This window comes from Lampris incognitus, chromosome 5 (genome assembly GCF_029633865.1).
Source record: "Lampris incognitus isolate fLamInc1 chromosome 5, fLamInc1.hap2, whole genome shotgun sequence".
NCBI lineage: Eukaryota > Metazoa > Chordata > Actinopteri > Lampriformes > Lampridae > Lampris > Lampris incognitus.
Window position 1 is genome coordinate 13,640,845 of NC_079215.1, and position 19,472 is coordinate 13,660,316.

At 45.4% G+C, this 19,472-nt stretch overlaps 1 protein-coding gene across 1 annotated transcript in view; it reads right to left on the bottom strand.

Annotated features, from left to right (window-relative positions):
* Positions 1-19,472, bottom strand: part of arhgap10 (Rho GTPase activating protein 10) — a 60,853-nt gene that overhangs the window by 11,861 nt on the left and 29,520 nt on the right. Inside the window, exons 16-20 of the mRNA XM_056279786.1 lie at positions 16,312-16,370; positions 14,488-14,593; positions 11,524-11,683; positions 8,820-8,961; positions 1,551-1,713 (exon numbers count right to left, since the gene is read on the bottom strand). Of these exons, the coding sequence (XP_056135761.1) occupies positions 1,551-1,713; positions 8,820-8,961; positions 11,524-11,683; positions 14,488-14,593; positions 16,312-16,370 (630 nt within the window). The remainder of the gene's footprint in view (positions 1-1,550; positions 1,714-8,819; positions 8,962-11,523; positions 11,684-14,487; positions 14,594-16,311; positions 16,371-19,472) is intronic.

The window sequence follows — 19,472 nt, forward strand, 5'->3', positions numbered from 1 at the left end:
CCTGGCTGGAAATCCTCTTCCAAAAAACCGCCATTCCAGAACTTGCAAAGCAAGGTGTGATAGGATATCTATGTGGATTAGTGAATAAACAGTTGTCAACAGTGGAAGACTGCCGCGACCACGTTTGCAAATTTACATGGCGGTGTAGCAAAGACCGCTTCCCCCAGTCCCCCTCAGACATCTTTTATTCTTTTTATTTAATCTATTTATTTTCAAAGTCAGTAATACCATATACTGGTATTACCAGTATATGGTAATATATATATATGGTTATACCATATACTGGTATATGGTATAATAATGGTAACATTAGGGCAGTTTCTGACTGACCAACCCTTTGCCCAAACATGCTGTTAGAGGGTTGAGCTTGTGTTTGCTGGCATGTCGTTGGGCTTATCAAGTGGGCCGTTCCCTCACTGATGTTTGGTTAAATTGGGCCCGTGAAACCTCAAGAAGACTCAATATGGCATTCCAGCATCCTTTACCCCCCCCAACCCCACCTACTACATCCTCCACTCCCAGCAGACTCAACAAAACTATCACCATAAAACACACCTCTCCATACTGCCTCGTAACTGCTCTTAACTTTACCACAGAAAAATACCTTAACCCGTTGGTGTTGCCTTTGTTGTCTTTCTAAGCTTTAAATGCTAGAGGAAGTTATCAATCTTCCATTGGAAAACAAGTTGAGACATTCAGATATGCAATGTGACTGAATTAACAGAGAATCGTTAGAGTTGAACGGTTAAATTGGTGTGTCCTGTGTTGGATGAAGGTCTGGAGAGGGAACCATCTCAACAATGAACAATGTGTGGGGCGTCCACGTGGCGTAGAGGTCTATTCCGTTGCCTACCAACATGGGGATTGGCGGTGTAAATCCCCGTGTTACCTCTGGCTTGGTCGGGCGTCCCTACAGACACAATTGGTCGCGTCTGCGGGTGGGAAGCCGGATGTGGGTATGTGTCCTGGTTGCTGCACTAGCGCCTCCTCTGGTCTGTCGGGGCGCCTGTTCAGGGGGGAGGGGGAGCTGGGGGGAATAGCGTGATCCTCCCATGTGCTACGTGCTATGTTCCCCCTGGTGAAACTCCTCACTGTCAGGTGAAAAGAAGCGGCTGGCGACTCCACATGTATCGGAGGAGGCATGTGGCAGTCTGCAGCCCTCCCCGGATCGGCAGAGGGGGTGGAGCAGTGACCGGGACGGCTCAGAAGAGTGGGGTAATTTGCCGTATACAATTGGGGAGAGAAAGGGGGGGGGCAATGAACAATGTGGGGAAGTCTGAAGGAAGAATTTGTCCCATTATTTTCTGGTTTTCCTGTAAATGATTATTTGACAGTGAAAAGCCTGCTTGGGGAATAAAGTGGTCAGAAAAGTCAAACCCCAAGGACTTCTTTACCTTTTTACTCTGGAATTTGAAGGTGACTGGGGCGGTGTAAGAAACATGACATAATGTTCCCTCTGCCTCAAACAAGAAAAGATGGAGCCATTACCCTCACCATCTTGGTGCACAGTCTAAAATCGATCTGCGGGGAAAACATAGCTAAGCACTCACCCGGTGCTGCTTGAGCTGAGGCTGGTGTTGATCAGGGTATGATCACTCTTCTCCGGGGGCGTCTCTGAAGTCGAGGCCGTGGAGGACTGGGACGACACGGACTCGTTGCTTCCCATTGATGTTTCTTCTGCGGCCGCGTTGGAACAATCTCCTACTGCAGATACTTAACAGGCACAAAAAAAAGGGATAATGGAGTAAATTCCAAGTATTTTCAATTATTTTGTTTGACTGCCCGTTTGCTGACAGTAACTTGACGCTGTCTGATAAAGCGGCTGAATAATTTATTTGCAGATGATGAAAGGCTAAATCTGCAAGGGCTTATCAAAATCAAATTGCTATCAAAACAGTAAAGATTTACTTTCAAGTTTGCAAGGCTCATAATGCTGCAGCACCGCATCGAGGCAGGAACCCTAGAAACACTGGGGACCGTGCCAGTCCTTTCATTCCAAGTTTACTGTCAAACAAAGCCCCGTTTTTGAGAGATGGGGAGTCACGCAAGCAGCTGTTCATGTTCAAAATGGAAGCACTTTGTGTGAATGCGGCTCCATCACTTCCCCCCCCCCCCCCGAAGGCACGTATATCAAGGTGCCGAGAGCAGAGGTCCTCAACAGAAGGGCCCCTTTATAAATAAAACGTATATTCACACCTTCTACTTTGAGCATACATAATCTCTACACTGAAATAAGAGTTTGTCATGTTGCCAATTTTTATAAATGAATGGTTTGAAATTCTCCCATTTGGATGATTTAATCATTTGAAAATCTCTGTCAGTGGTCAGCTCAGTGGGATTTGGATTATCGGTTAATAAGGGCCCTTCGTTGTTACAATTTACTTATTTTGCATTAGTAATCATAATTATCTTTTTGGCTGCTCCCGTTAGGGGTCGCCACAGTGGATCATCCGTTTCCATCTCTTCCTGTCCTCTGCATCTTCCGCCGTCACGCCAACCATCTGCATGTCCTCCCTCACCACATCCATAAACCTCCTCTTTGGCCTTCCTCTTCTCCTCTTCCCTGGCAGCTCCATATTCCACATCCTTCTCCCAATATACCCAGCACCTCTCCTCCACACATGTCCAAGCCATCTCAATCTCGCCTCTCTTGCTTTGTCTCCACACCGTCCAACCTGAGATGTCCCTCTAATATACTCGTTCCTAATCCTGTCCATCTTCATCACTCCCAATGAAAATCTTAGCGTCTTCAGCTCTGCCACCTCCAGCTCCGCCTCCTGTCTTTTCGTCAGTGCCACCGTCTCCAAACCATACAACATAGCTGGTCTCACAACCATCTTGTAAACCTTCCCTTTAAATCTTGCCGGTACCCTTCTGTTGCAAATCACTCCCGACACTCTTCTCCACCCACTCCACCCTGCCTGCACTCTCTTCTTCACCAATCAGTGAAATCAGTGAATCAGTGAAACTTATATTACAAGTGTTCAGCAGTTTTGCTTCCTTAAAGAATATATTTTAGTATAGACTCAATTAAATGAGATCCTTTTTTCTTTTTCTTTTTTTTGCTGAAGAATTCAAAAGTGTTGCCAAAGCACCCATGGCAAGTAAAAAATTTAGTGCAAAAACTTACAAAACCTTATCTGTAAACACTCGTAGTAGATAAAAGTTCTCTAATGTAAAAGATGCAATAAGTAAAATTGGAGAACTCTGCCAGCTATAGTAACTCAAAAAAGTGCTATTTGTCTGATAGCTGCAGCTATGCATCAACGACAGGTTTTAATGCAGATCACTATTTGACCTTGGTGTTTCAGGAGATGCTTCTGCAGTTTTCTGCAAAAGGCAAACCGGATGTGTATATAGGCCAGTTTCACCTCAAAAATATGTACTGACTTTAGCCACAACGAATGTAGGGATTTGTCTTATTATCATGCGGACATCAACGGTTTCCTTTTTTCTTTGGCTTTAGCCAGGTGAAATTCTGATCACAAGAGAAAATGTTAATTTTCTGTCCAAAACAATGCTAAAGCAAATATTACCCATAATGCACAGACCCTCTGTTGCTAAATTTGAACTGCACTTGAAATACACCCCTGCAGGGCGTCTTTCAATGGCCAGAGGAGAAAAATGAATACTTGAGCCAAGTCGCTCTGCTGATTGAAAACAGGATGTTTGACTGTCCCAGGTTCCACACCCACTCTGTTCTCTTAAACCACATTTATTTTTACAGTTGTTAAGTTAGGATGTGACAGCTTTAAAACAATGTGCGACATTGCAATGCATACTATATGGACTGTTGACAATCACCAGTTAAGGTAAGGGGAATTTCCCAGTCACAACTGCATGACCCAATAGGCAACTGAAGCACGTGAGGTAAGGACTGAGTGTTTGGTTGGGAGGCAGGAAGAGCAGGAAGAGAGGGGCTCATAAAAGACAGAGGTGGGGCGGTGTTCTATTCCGTTGCTTAACAACACAGGGCTCGCCGGACTCAACTCGGACTTGAGGTTTAGTAACCCGACTACAACACTGGCGACCGGGATGGCTCGGAATAGTTGGGGTAATTGGCCAAGTACAGTTGGGGGAGAAAAAAAAAAGGGGGGGGGGAATCCATAAAAAAACCTCTTACTGCCCCCCCCCCAACCTCTTACTGGGGCGTCCGGGTGGCGTGGTGGTCTATTCCATTGCCTGCCAACATGGGGGTCGCTGGTTCGAATCCCCGTGTTACCTCCGGCTTGGTCGGGCGTCCCTACAGACACAACTGGCTGTGTCTGCGGGTGGGAAGCCGGATGTGGGTATGTGTCCTGGTCACTGCACTAGCGCCTCCCCTGGTCAGTCAGGGCGTCTGTTCGGGGGGGAGAGGGAACTGGGGGGAATAGCACGATCCTCCCATATGCTACGTCCCCCTGGTGAAGCTCCTCACTGTCAGGTGAAAAGAAGCACCTGGCGACTCTACATGTATCGGAGGAGGTATGTGGTAGTCTGCAGACCTATCCGGATCGGCAGAGGGGGTGGAGCAGAGATCACGATGGCTCGGAAGAGTGGGGTAATAGGCTGGATACAGCTGGGGTGAAAAATCCCCCCCCCCCCAAAAAAAGACAGAGCGGTACACCGGTGTGTATCTCTCAATGATAAAATATTGGCAAAATTAATAATATTTTGTTCTGCAACTTCTGGTTCAGAGCAGAAAATATCATTTTTATCTTCTTACTCGGCAACTAAAAAACTCAGTTTCATTCTGCGATTGAAAAATGACTCCCCCAAAGCAGTGTCCACAGAAATCTGAACCCGTTGCAAAGTCTCTGAGGGCACATACTGTCTACTAAAACCACTTCCTTTTCAAGTATATGCACTCACGGTTCGTGAAGAGTTAGTACTACCCCCCCTCCAATTTGCCCAAACCACACCCACACACATCCATACATGCACCCATACACAACCACTGTTCTCCTCCTCCCTCCATCATCTTTAAACTTGTTTTTTTTTTCCGCCCTCGGAGTGCTAAGACAACCTACTTTAAATCCATTATCCACGACCTATGCAGAAGATACAAAGGTTAAAAAAAGGATTACGCATTTCAACCCAGATATAAAAATACCCAGTGGTAAAAGCTGGCGCATTATAAACGAGAGGCAATCTGGTAAGCAGATTTAGCCGCCTTTGTGCTGCGGAGGGAAAGGGATTTTTGTTGCTCAGGGACATGAGTCTCTGAAGCCGGAGTGTTAGGGGCTAACCAGCTCACCTACGGCGCAGTATGTGTCAAAACACCTCTACCGCTGCTGTCTTCTGGTGTGATCGATGACATTGAAAAGCGGTAAAAGGAGCTGATAAAATACGTCAAAGCTTGTAAAGTGATTAACGGGGAACCTGACATGACTGTAGCAAAGCACAATTGTGTCGTAGCTAAGCCCCCCCCCCCCCATCAGTGTTAAATGTGCATTCCAGTGTTCAAAATGTCCTTTAACATACAGAGAGCAGCCCTGCATGGCACGACAGCCAGAAACCCTTTGGTCGCATCTGAAGGGCATCTTTTGAAGCAAACCATTTGGAGTTTTTTTTGGATTTTCCCCCATTTCTTTCCCCAATTGTATCAAGCAAATTACCCCACTCTTCCGAGCCATCCCGATCACTTCTCCTCCCCCTCTGCTGATCCAGGGAGGGCTGGAGACTACCACATACCTCCTCCGATACATGTGGAGTCGCCAGTCGCTTCTTTTCACCTGACAGTGAAGAGTTTCACCAAAGGGACGTAGGGTGTGGGAGGATTCCGCTATTCACCCCAGTCCCCCCCCCCCCGAAAAGGCACCCGGACCGACCAGAGGAGTCGCTAGTGCAGCGAGCAGGACACATACCCACATCCGGCTTCCGTTCCACAGACACGGCCAATTGTGTCTGTAGGGGCGCCCGACCAAGCCAGAGGTAACACGGGGATTTGAACCGGCGATCCCCGTGTTGGTAGGCAACGGAATAGACCGCTATGCTACCCAGATGCCCCTAAACCACTTGTTTTAAATAGCCAAACGCACACGACAAGTGTTAAATACTGGGTCAAACATACTAAGCACTCCAAACCTTTTCTAGATGTCTATATTTCTATACAGGGTCGAGCAGAGTACTTTGAAAGCATACTTAGTGTCTGAATACTGAATATACTGTCCTCAGTGTAATCAGTAACATATTCAGTTACAATACTCGGGAAGATTAACTTATTCAGGGGCGTCCGGGTAGCATAGCAATCTATTCCTTTGCCTACCAACATGGGGATCCTGGTTCGAATCCCCGCGTTACCTCCGGCTTAGTCGGGCGTCCCTACAGACACAATTGGCCGTGTGTGCGGGTGGGAAGCTGGATGTGGTTATGTGTCCTGGTTGCTGCACTAGCGCCTCCTTTGGTCGGTCAGCGCGCCTGTTCAGGGGGGAGGGGGAACTGGGGGGGAAACAGTGTGATCCTCCCACGCGCTACGTCCCCCCTGGGCAAAACTCCTCACAGTCAGGTAAAAAGAAGCGGCTGGTGACTCCACATGTATCGGAGGAGGCGTGTGGTAGTCTGCAGCCCTCCCCGGATCGGCAGAGTGGGTGGAGCAGTGACCGGGATGGCTCAGAAGAGTGGGGCAATTGGCCAGGTACAATTGTCGAGTCAAGTAGGTTTTATTTGTCCCCAGAGGGGCAATTGTTGTGTAGCAGCGGCAACATCTAAACACACGAACACTCCACAGAACACATAAGGCAAATAAATACAACATGTAGTGAGCAGGACAAAGCCAACAAAAAGCAACGCAACAGTAAACAGTGTTACCAGTGTTTCTCCAGGTGGAGCTGGTATTACCTCTTACTGTTGCAGTTTAGCAGTGAAATGGCTGAGGGAATGAAGGAGTGTTTGTATCTATTGGTTCTGACTATGGGGTATTTGAAGCGGGAACCAGAAGGCAGGGGCTGAAACTCTGGGTGCAGGGGGTGGGTGCTGTCAGACAGGATGGATTCTGCTTTCCTTAACATCCGCTTGTTATATAAGTCAGACAGACTTTTCTGTTGGGTACCTGTGATACTACAACTGGGGAGGAAAAGGGGGGGAAAATCCAAAAAGAAAAAAAAAAGCCAAGAGTGAAACAGTTGTGTTGTATCATGATGAATGTTATTTATGTCACATGGTTGTTGATTCCTTAGTGTTACTGGTGTCTCCATGTCATTAACTCGGTATGTGTTGATCATCTGTCAGTTACTGCTGCACTCTACCGACGTGGTGGCACGGTGGCGCAGTGGTTAGCGTGGTCACCTCACAGCAAGAGGGTCCTGGGTTCAAGCCTCTGGGTAGTCCAATCTTGATGGGTCGTCCCGGGTCGTCCTCTGTTTGGAGTTTGCATGTTCTCCCCATGTCTGTGTGGGTTTCCTCCGGGGGCTCCGGTTTCCTCCCACAGTCCAAAGACATGTAGGTCAGGTGAATTGGCCGGACTAAATTGTCCCTAGGTATGAATGTGTGTGTGTGTTGGCCCTGTGATGGTCTGGCGGCCTGTCCAGGGTGTCTCCCCGCCTGCCGCCCAATGCCTGCAGGGACAGGCTCCAGCATCCCTGAGAGCAGGATAAGCGATTCAGATAACGGATGGATGGATCTACCAACGTGTGGGCAGGAGGAAATGTGTGCATCGTGAATAGCAAATAGTTCTTTTGTTTTTGTTTTTTTAATATTGTATCATAACTTTTAATTAGGAGCAGGGTCGACGCCAGGGCAATTAAGTTTCACCGTGGAGCGCTTTTCAGTTGTTCTTACCTCGCTACAACAGTGTTGCTTGACCAAGAAGTAGGCTATGACAGAGAAATGCGAATGTGCACACTGGAGCTGAGCACTGACACATGATGCACAAATCTTTTGCGGCACATTAGATGTTTTCCATCATGTGTTTTATCATCGTTGAGTTGCAGCCTGAGCCGACCTTCTGAAAGAGCATTTCCTTCCGTTCAGTTTTCAATTTCCATGTGAGCTCGCGCTTGCCCGCCAACGAAACGTGAACACAGCGCCCCCTGTACCACTGATGCTGATTAAGCGGCAAGTCTCCTCAAAATTAATGAAGAAAGGGGTGTCCGGGTGGCGTGGCGGTCTATTCCGTCGCCTACCAACACAGGGATCAATAGTTCGAATCCTCATGTTACCTCCAGCTTGGTCGGGCGTCCCTACAGACACAATTGGTCGTGTCTGCAGGTAGGAAACTGGATGTGGGTGTGTGTCCTGGTCGCTGCACTAGCGCCTCCTCTGGTTGGTCGGGGCATGAGGAGGGGGAACTGGGGGGGACTAGCATGATCCTCCCACGCGCTACCTCCCCCTGGTGAAACTCCTCACTGTCAGGTGAAAAAAAGCGGCTGGCGACTCCATGTGTATTGGAGGAGGCATGTGGTAGTCTGCAGCCCTCCCCGGATTGGCAGAGGGGGTGGAGCAGCGACCGGGACGGCTCGGACGAGTGGGGTAATTGGCCAAGTACAATTGGGCAGAAAAGGAATAAAAAAAAGAAATAAAAAAGAAAAAGAAAATTCATGAAGAAGATGTAATCTGAATACTGGTATTTCGAAAAGTTCTTCCCTGTATTCTGAATATTTGATACCATTACTTGTACCCCCCCCCCCACACACACACACACACACACTATCCCATTCCAACTCAATAATGGTAGGCTTTGTTATGTTGGGCTTTGATTCAACCCCCCCATCTACAGGTCAAATACTTCTGAATGATTGAAACATATAAAACATTTAATTTCCACTGAAAAAGTAAACACCTGAGTGGAACCCCCCCACCCACCCCACCCCCGTGCAGTTGAACTTGTTCATGTCACTTACCAGTCTGAATGTCTAAGGCTTGTGGATTATAGACTGCCAGGGGGCGGTTCGTGCGAGTCTGCTTCTTGGACTGCCTTGTGGGAGCAGAGACGCCTGGAGCAGCAGGTGGAGGAGGGCACGACTCGGGGGCATCTGTGAAAATCTGAATGCACAATACGAGTAAGTGTCTCTGCAAAGACTGAAATGCATGGTGACGATACTCTGGGAGCACTGAGCAGTAGCAGGTCCTCGCTTCACCCCACCGAGTATACTGTTCTGAAACTCACAGGCTTTAGGTTGTGGCGGCTGCATGGATAGCGGCCCATTAAAGCCACGCCGTGCATCTTTTGGGAGCCGCTCATCGGCTGGGCACTTTTAATTTTGCACGGTTACAAGTTTTTTTTTGTTTATACTTGATAAACAAGAAATGTCTCACGGACATAACAGGACAGTGTTTCCGTGTAGGAATATGGGTCCGGGTTAAGGCAAACATGCCTCGGAGCATCTGACCCCCGTCTCTGGAAGAGTACAGGGAAAAATAAACAGGGTCTGGACTTGCGAGGGGGCAGGCTAACTGGAGCTGCTTGTTTACACCGGGCTTGTGTTTACATATAAACTTCAGATGTGAAGTTGAAAGAGAATAGGGCTGCAGAGGAGAGGAAGTCTCCGCAGAGCCTCGGAGAGGATCACAGAAGAGGAGGAGGAGGAGAAGGAGTGGGGAAAGATGGGGAGAGAAAATACACGAGAAAGTGAGAGAGCAAGGGAAGCAGACACAGTGGTGGTGGTGGTGGTGATGGCGGTGTATGCAGCTGGGGTGGGGGTGTGGGGCATGAGTGAGAAAGTTTGTCAGAGAAAGGGAGGAAGAGAAAAGTGAGAAATCTGATATGGCTGAGAGTTGCTGCTGCCTCTCTTTCTCGCCTCTCTCTCGCTCTCTTTCTGCAGATGGAGGTGAATGTAAAACACTTTCTACTTCTGGCATCTGGGGTATCAACAGTCTGGAGTGGGACTCAGTTGGGAGGGAAAGCTAATGCCTGTCTGTCTACACAACTTTCCCTCTATTCGAAAGTGGTGCACTTTCTGAAGTGCTCCTGCTGCATTCTAACACCAAGTTCTTCATCAGTGGCCGGTGTTGGACACCTCCGAGCAGCACCTGCAGGTAGCAGTATAGTCGGTGTGAAACAGCCCTGCGTACTTTCATCACATATTCATAATCTGATGGTTCTCGTCAGGCTTGTGTCTACTCTCACCCCCCTATTTTAGCTTTGAGAGTCGGGGCAGGAGGGAGGGGGTGTTATTGAGCCACGCACATCATCCACCATTTAATAAGGCAGTCAGAGAGAGAGAGAAAAAAAATCAATCAAACAAATAAACAAAAAAACTAAACTAAATGCTTCTGGCTTCATTTTATTCTATGCAGAAAGATGAACTGCTCCAAACAGATTAGAAAACTAATCTCGAACCTTCTTCTCTCTTGACTGGGAGAATTAACCCCCTCTGAGGAGTGACACTGACTAATGACATTCAGCGAGATTAGATGATCGCACAAACTACAAATAAAAAAGGACACATAACCAAAACAGATACGTTTGGCGGGGCAACAGACCTTCCAGATACTATCAAATGAATATTATGATCTCCATGTAAAAAAAAAAAAAAAAAAAATCTGAGAGAAGAATGTTTAATCCTGGAACGAGCACTCAGGGCTCCCCCTACTGGCCAGAGAAATTAGATGCCAGAAACGGATGGCTTTTTAACGCTTGCACAATTCATTAGCTGGGGAAACCGAATGCTGCCCCTTAGGCTGAAGTGAGGAATGGAAAACATCTCACTATTTAACAGCCTATTTTCAGTGTTTCATGAAGAAAGACATAAAAGAAGCATCCAAGTTTTCCGCTTCAAGTCAATACCACGAAACTCTGAACATTCTCACACCAAGCCTGTTTCAGTTTTACTGTCCCCATTATGACTTTAACTTAATGAGATGTGCTTGATGAGCACATGTAAAATACAATGTAAGAATCGCGATGATGACAACTCTTAAATCTTCAGATCTACACCAGTAAAAATGAGAAAGTCCACAAGTGGCAGCACTGATTCAGAAGAATACCCCTTAAAGGAAGACTGCACCCAAAAACAGCACAAGGCTCAGTAACTGGAGCTCCATACAGTCACATGGGTGGTGGTGATTTGCTTGATCAAACTTACTCCATGTAGATGGACTAAATCGCTCTCTGTTAGCGCCGCTGATGGATAATGCGTCAAATGACGTCACATACTTAGGAAGTAAAAAAAAAACTAAGAGACTACAGGAGAGAGAGGGAGTGTGCGGGCGTAGTAGAAGCACCACGGCTGCAGCGGCTTGTCAAGACGGTTGCATCCTCGTGCAATGCTTGCTGTTGCATGCAGTTTTAATAGACACTATAGACCATCCGTACTTACTGGATGTGCACATCATGAGTGGTGAAATATCATTTTAATGTCATAAAAACAAAGACTACATGAAATGAGAGAATGCAGGGATAGGACAATGAAATCCCAATTTCAGATGCATCTTAGTCTCCAAAGCAGCAAAGTCAGAGCAATAAAGATTTGTCTAATGCTGCCGAGTTACCCTTTCCCCATCAGATTCAATTCAAAATGAACAATAGCACACTTTTGGCATTAGTTTGTGATTTTCAAAATACTGCTCAACATGTTTGTTGAGTCCCCACTCAAATTTTTTTACCTTCTGGTGCTGCTCGATGAGAATCTCCACCACAATGTTCTGAAACTTCAGGTCCATGATGGCAGCTACCGTCTCTTCCTGCGGCCTCATCAGAGTGGGGCCAAACACAACGCCCAGGTTGGCCACCGTCATCAGGTTCTGCTTACTGTGCTCAGCCACACTGACAGAAAAAAGACGCTGTCAGAAATCGAACATAATGCACTTTCTGCACCAAACCGTTTCACTGAAAAATCCACAAGTAAAAAAAAAAAAAATCATGATCATGTTTTTGGATTTAATAAGGAAAATCATGTAACACTTCAATGACTCTGATCTTATTATGATGACGGTGTGGATATTTGCATTAAACTTAATTACCATACAAATGCTATGTTAATCATGTTTTTCATTCCCACTTTCTCTTTTCCCCAGTTCCAGGTCTACCAGGCAAGGTGTCGGTTAACTGGCTCGACTCCAGCATGCAACATAATCCACTTATCAATTCAGTATGAAAACGTTAACACGAAAATCAACAGCAATATGCCGGTGTGACCTCAATAATTTTGTTTGGGCAAAACAACAAACAGCAGCAGCCAACCTCCGATTCTACCTATCCCTTGATTTGCTGATCAATATGGGACTTATTGAGTATTTGAGGGGACTGAGGTTTCTGTGATGCGGGATCAGATTGGAGGAGGAAAATTAACCATACACGCCTAAATACATTTTAATAGAATATTTTATCTAAAAAGAGTGAGGCAAGAGTGAAAAATAGAAATAAGGACCAACATGTGAGCACAAACCAACTTCCAGCTATTTAAAAGATCATAAATATGTCCGCACCACTTTAAAAACAGGCCAACCTCAACAAGTATGCCTGAAAAGATCAACGCTCGAGATATTTGATGGGTTGATGGCGGCACGATTTCATCTAACCAGCTGATTGTTGCTGAATGACGTTATTGAACCCCTCCCCCCCCTTTTTCCTCCCCAATTGTATCCGGCCAATTACCCCACTCTTCCGAGCCGTCCCGGTCGCTGCTCCACCCCCTCTGCTGATCCGAGGAGGGCTGCAGACTACCACATGCCTCCTCCGATACATGTGGAGTCGCCAGCCGCTTCTTTACATCTGACAGTGAGGAGTTTCGCCAGGGGGACATAGCGTGTGGGAGGATCACGCTATTCCCCCCAGTTCCCCCTCCCCCCTGAACAGGCACCCTGACCGACCAGAGGAGGCGCTAGTGCAGCTAACCAGGACACATACCCACATCCGGCTTCCCATCCGCAGACATGGACAATTGTGTCTGTAGGGACACCTGACCCAGCAGGAGGTAACACAGGGATTCAAACTGGCGATCCCCGTGATGGCAGGCAACGGAATAGACTGCTATGCTACCCGGACGCCCAGGAAATAATTTTTGACTGATGTTATAATAATGAGGTACATAATTTGACATGCATATGACCTTGCAAATATATGCCGGTACTCTACATCCTAGCATATTGCTAGGGTGCAAAATTAAAGCGTTAGGAACACATTTGTTTTGGTGTACGATTCCCACGCCGCTTCCAAAGAAACAGAAGTTATCTTCGACCTAAGATGAACACTGCACAAGTGCTCCTCTCATCCACGACTCACAACTCTATGAGCATATGGTGCGAAATTAACACTTGTAAGAGCACTCCGATTTCAATTCTTAAACACTACAGATGTGGAATTTCTTACTCTCTTCCAATCTGAGGTTTTTACATTCTTGTGCTCCGAATGGGAGCGTTTAAAATAAATAAATAAATAACTATATAACAGTGATTGTTTTGGCTAAAATGACATATGGTCGTTCTCACATGTGTAATTGACATTAACCTCTATAAAAATGTGGGGAGTGCGAGATCAGGTTATATTTTTAAATGAGTTCCCCGTTTCGAAAACTGGGACACAAACAGTAGTTGTAACTTATAAGGTCAGAGAAGTGAAAAACTTTGTTCGAGGTAAAAGTTGTGGAGACAGGTGAAGAGATTTCACACTCAAAATTTGATGATATGCACTACATTTGCAGAGAGAGAGAGAGAGAGGGAGAGGGAGAGAAGATAGGGAGAGAGAGAGAGAGAGAGAGAGAGAGAGAGAGAGAGAGAGAGAGAGTTTAAATGGCTTCAAAGGATGCCTTTGAAGACAAAAACACCAGTGACAACTCGCGTTTATAACATCTCTGAAACCATTTCAGATAGGAGTGTGAAATTCTGGCTTTGCTTCCCTTCCCTGCAGGACAGACACACACGCCAACTTCAGAAAGAAAAAAAAAAACCAGCCTCTCCAGTCTGGAGAATTTCACGCTGGATAATCCAAATTCAATTTCAATAGCATTGCCTTTTTAACCAGAGCCTGATTCTGCAGCAGGTTTCTATGAAATAAGATCCACTAGACTTTGACTGCCTGTGGGAAGAGGGATTATTTACTTATCTCCAATTTGCTCCTATTTAGTTTATAAAAAGCTCACTGAGGTAAAACCTTGTAATGTTGGCTAACCGTATTTCTTAAATCTCTCTTCCTATCTAATCTCTTAAATGGAGTGTTGCACAATAGTGGTCCATTCAGTGAGTTCAGTCAAGTAGGGTAATCTCCAGAAAGAGGACTTAATTTGAGTGGTCCATTTAATTTCATTTCCCTGGTGAGCTGCGGCATGGCATGCTCAACAGGTAAAGCAAGCTGCATGGTCCCGCTTTAATAAATATTAAACACGTTTAAATAAAAAATACAAAGCTAGCACCACAGATTCCTTTACCCAGTGGTCACTGAGTAGAGAGAATAAGAGATGGAGTGACAGCAGGGAAGGGGGAGTGAAAGGAGTGGGAGTGAGGGAGAGAGAAAAAAAGCATTTGGAGTGAGAATGAGGAGACAGACAGGAAGAGGAGAACGAGAGAAATGGAGCGAAGGAGGGGGGTGGTGGAGAGATGCTGAACTATGTTCAGGGAACCATGAGCACTCACTTGGCCAGATGCTTCATAAGAAGTCCCAGAACCTGCCGGTTCCTCTCGGGCAGTTTGTGGATCAGGCAGTGGATGGCTTGGATACGAGACTCTGGACTACCACTCTCTGTTCACACATAGGGGTTGCAATAGACACACATTACATGACATGCATTCCTCTCTCTGGTTGTTTTTTTTCTGACGTGGCCAGAAGCCAATACAATCTGGATTGACTAATGGGCGGTTTACCATAGAGCACAGTAAATTTAAGGAAAGGTGGGTTTTCACGTTAATCCCAACACAGAGCACACATTACACATCGTTGGATTTAGTGGCGCCGTAGTCTGTTTGCCAGTCATTACGGCTTAGCTGTGAATCACATTATGAGGTATGGAAATACCTACACCAGTGGTGATCATTAAGCAGAGGAATGATTCACCGGAGCTTCCCTTTCAATTCAATTTGTCAGCTCCAATAAACAATGATATACATGCAAGCAACTTGACAAAAACGGTGAGTTTTGCTCAATTTGGGCTTAACCTAAACCCTAAAATGCTGCTGTAACCCGTGAGTGCAGAACGTTAGCCGTTACAGGATGAAACATTCTGGTATAAATAGGTAAGGCAGAGGTGTAATGGCGATGCACGGTCTCAAGAAATTTGGCAGAGACCATCGTGCTGGCTGCGGAGATAGCTTTATGTCACTAATTCTACCGTATAAAAGGGTTGCGGTAAAACCTCCAAGATCATCCCTTAAACATTCCCTCACACATGGGTATCTGACTGCCCACACACTCATACAGCACAAACACACACACACATACATACACACACACATACACAAAATTCCATTACTATGGGAACGACAAGGATGTAAACATGGAAAAAGCTTCTTATGGATACTGTCAGCCATCAAAAAAAAAAAATCAGTACTAATCCACCCCCACCCCACCCTCGTTATAAGGGCATTGCAAGCAACTGATAAATATGTCAAACTGATCCAATTATAACACTTGTTTTTTTATATGATTCAAGTTTGGCTACCTTAAAAAAAAAATTCTCATTTAAGTGATGATGTCGGGGTAAAGACCAACATGCCGTTTGACGGTCAGGTTCAGTGGACTGGTGGTTGTACTAATTCCATCACCCTTTTCTCATTTGAAATCTCTTTGCCTTCACCTTGTGTTGCTGGGTGGGCCGCATGTTTTAAGCAATATGTTGAGGCTTAGATGAACGGGGCGCTAGATCAGCAAGGTCACTTGTATGCGTGGTAAAAGTCAAGCAGGAGAGGAGTTCCTGCAGTCACTTGCTGTGTGCAGACTGCATTAGCAGACAGCTAGTAATGTCAACTACAAATGCGTCTGCACTCCGACTGAAAAACAGGACAAGAGTGGCCTCATATGGTAACAATCATGACCAGAGAGATATCAGCAAGTGCAGAAACACAAAATTTATTAGGTAACACATTCCTGGAATTTTGAGACCCCAAAGCACACACACAAAAAAATAGTAGTGTAAATTATAGTCTTTCGGAGGCATTTATTTAATTTAGTGGATAAAAACTAATTGAGACATGAGGCAGCTGATGGACCCGTCCTTTTTAGAGTAGGAATGCTTAACCTAAAACATGTCTGCTGTCATCTGCTTTCCATAAAAAAGCACTGCTGGTAAAAAAATAATTTATGCGCTCTTAGGTTGCTGTTTTTTTTTCTTCTTTCTTATTGTACCTGCTTCACCCAAATGCATTTCTTCCATGCATAACACCGTTAAACTCTTGACTTCATGGCTCGACTGGTCAACTTAATAGTTGATCTAAGTGCAAAGTGTGGTGATGTAAAAAACGTACTTGCAGGACTGATGAACTCTTTGTAAAGTCCATAGGTCATCAATGGCTCTGGAAGGCTCCTTCAGTGACGTAGCGAGAGAGAGAGACAGAGAGGCAAAGAGACAGAGATAGACAGAGAGATAAAGTCACAGACAGAGAGACAGACAGAGGAAAAGGGAGACGGAGTGCGGAAGGGAGGAAGAGAAGGAGAAGGCAAGAGAGTAAAAGTGAGCAAGGGGGTGACAGAAATAGACGGCACACTGTTTTATAGGTTCTGCACATAGCAATGATTAATGTGGCCAGGCCAGGGGGATGGAATTAGATGGCGCGCACGTTGAGATAACCAAGTTCATCTGAAGGTACTTTCACACTGAATCTGGCCCTTGGCCAAGGCTACTTGGCTCATGAGAAAACTGAGGAAGAATTGGACCCTTAAAGCCAGGGAGAAAACTTAAAGACAAAGTCAGACTAAGCGCTGTTTTCACATAGCATTAACTGCATAACTGTAGATCATGTTGCTTGGAACTATATTTAAAAGGTACTAAATACATCCAGCATAGGACTTGAGTCTTCAGAACAAACATCTTAAACTTCTTCACACATCTAGAGTGGAAACAACGGGGTCCAGAGAATAACAAAGTCCCATGACCAACAGCCTGTAACATCAAACTGCCTCCTCAAATGGGTGAGAGCTTAAAAGCAGCCAGTCATAACACAGTCATGACCTCTCCGAAGCCCTTGTCCCTGAAGGCCCCTCAGGATACTTGCTGAAGCCGAGTTCTCATGCTTTTACATGGCAATGACCACTTTGAAACCACAATAATAGATTAAAACAAAAAAAGAGAATATAATGATTTAATGACTGAAAACAAGCCCAAAAGATGTGACTTTGAATTCATTTGCTGCCATTCTTTTAAAGTCAGAAACAGCATTTTGAGAGTATCTGATTTCCACATCGTGACATATTTCTGATTGAAACGGGATAGACAGGCGGGACATAACACTGGCAGGAATTTTATTTGAACGTCGATAAGTGGGCGTGTTGCTAGCTAGCTAGCTAGCTAATGAATCTTAGCTATGAGCCACTAAATTTGAAGATTGATTGATGGGTGGATGTCATGATATTATTGGTTGATTCAAACCAACATCAGCATGTGTCATATTTTGTTTTACATGAAGAAAACATGATTAGATTTTGATATAAAAATACAAAGATTTTTTTTGTTGTTGTATATATCATAAAATAGGTGCGCAATAAGACCAGGGATTTGATATAAAAGGGTTAAAAAGGGATTTTTCATTTTATCTCGACTTTAAGTGTAAGTTTAAGGAAGTATGGATTGGACCCCCCCCCCCACGACCACCACCACCACAAACACTGTGGAGCCAACAAATTTGCAGAAATGGGCCTACTGCCAACAGCCTGTACCCAGGCTCTGCCGAATGACAGAAGCTAAGCAGGTATGGGCTTGGCTAATACTTGGATGGAAGACCTCCCGAGAAAACGGAGTTGCTTCTGGAAGTGGTGTTGCTGGGCCAGTAGGGGGAAGTCTTCCCTCTGGTCCTAGTAAAAAAAACAACAAAAAATCCCGGTGCAGTGACGGGGACACTGTGCTGTAGGGGATGCCATCCTTTGGATGAGACGTTAAACTGAGGTCCTGACTCACTATGGTCATTAAAGATGCCATGGCGCTTATTGCAAAGAGTAGGGGGTCCCCTGGTGTCCTGGCAAAAATTCCCAACCTGGTTTTCTCCATCTGGCCACCTAATCATCCCCCCATGTAATTGGCTCGATGATTCCTCCTTCTCCACCTCAAGTTGATGTGTGGTGAGCGTTCTGGTGCAAAATGGCTGCCATGCATCACCCAGGTGGGTGCTACACATTGGTGGTGGTTGAGGTGAGTTTCCCCCCCTTCAATGTGAAGAGCTTTGGGTGTCTAGATAAAGCACTACATAAATGTAACCCATTTTTATTATTACTGAGTAAGAGGGCAGTTTATAAATTAACCAAGTGTCTACATTTCTTGAGTACAGTTATTGTAATTGCAAAGAAAATGGGCACATTCTGAGCCTTGTTTAGTACTTGCTTTCATTAAAAAAAAAGAAGAAGAAATAAGCTAATTTGTCCCAAGGATGTCTTTCAAACTGGAGTCTTTCAGTTTCTGCAAGACAAATAAAATGTATAATCTCTGATCTTCACCAATTTCTCTCAGTATGTTAGGATAAAATTACCATATTTCCCAGACTATAAGTCGCTGTTTTTTTTACTCATTTGGCTTGTCCTGCGACTTATATTCCAAAGTGACTTATGAAATATAATTTTGTTGAACGAATATGTTGCATGTGCGGCATGGTGGCGCAGTGCTTAGCGCGGTCGCCTCACAGCAATAAGGTCCTGGAGTTTGCGTGTTCTCCCCGTGTCTGCGTGGGTTTCCTCCGGGTGCTCCGGTTTCCTCCCACAGTCCAAAGACATGTAGGTCAGGTGAATCGGCCATACTACATTGTCCCTAGGTATGAATGTGTGTGTGTGTGTGTGTGTTGGTCCTGTTTGATGGATGTGATAGGCTCCAGCATCCCCATGACCCTGAGGGTAGGATAAGCGGTTCGGAAAATGGATGGATGGATGGAATGTTGCGTTTCAACTAAAGCCACTAGATGGCACTGTTTAATCTTGTGACTCAACTGGGATTGGGGTTTTGCAATGCAAATCTTGTGGGAGCGGGCAGTTTTAACTTTGCTGCGGGCGGTCAGAAAATAAACAGTGGGTCCTGTGATTTAGCTAGTGTTAACCAGAAGGATGGAGTCAACAAATGAAGTTGAAAAGAAGATCAGAGCAGGTCATTACAATACAAAAGACAAGCAAGGCAAGTCTGGCATTTGGAAAAATGTCTCAGTTGTTACTGAAAAAGACGGAAACGAACTGGATTTCATTAGCTGCGACAAATGTGCAAAAGTACTGATCTATAACGGGCACAAATCTAGCACCTCTGGGTTGAGGCGACATACCTGCTCCGTTCTCCCCAGTCAAAAGTAAGCTCTCCTTCAAAGACAAAGCACTTCTACCTGCACATATTAAACAAGATACTACCGAGAAATGTGTCGCACTTTGATTTAGAGACATTCAGCCGTATGACTTTGTCGCCGGGGAAGCCTTTGTTGACACAGAATAGAAAGCCTTTATT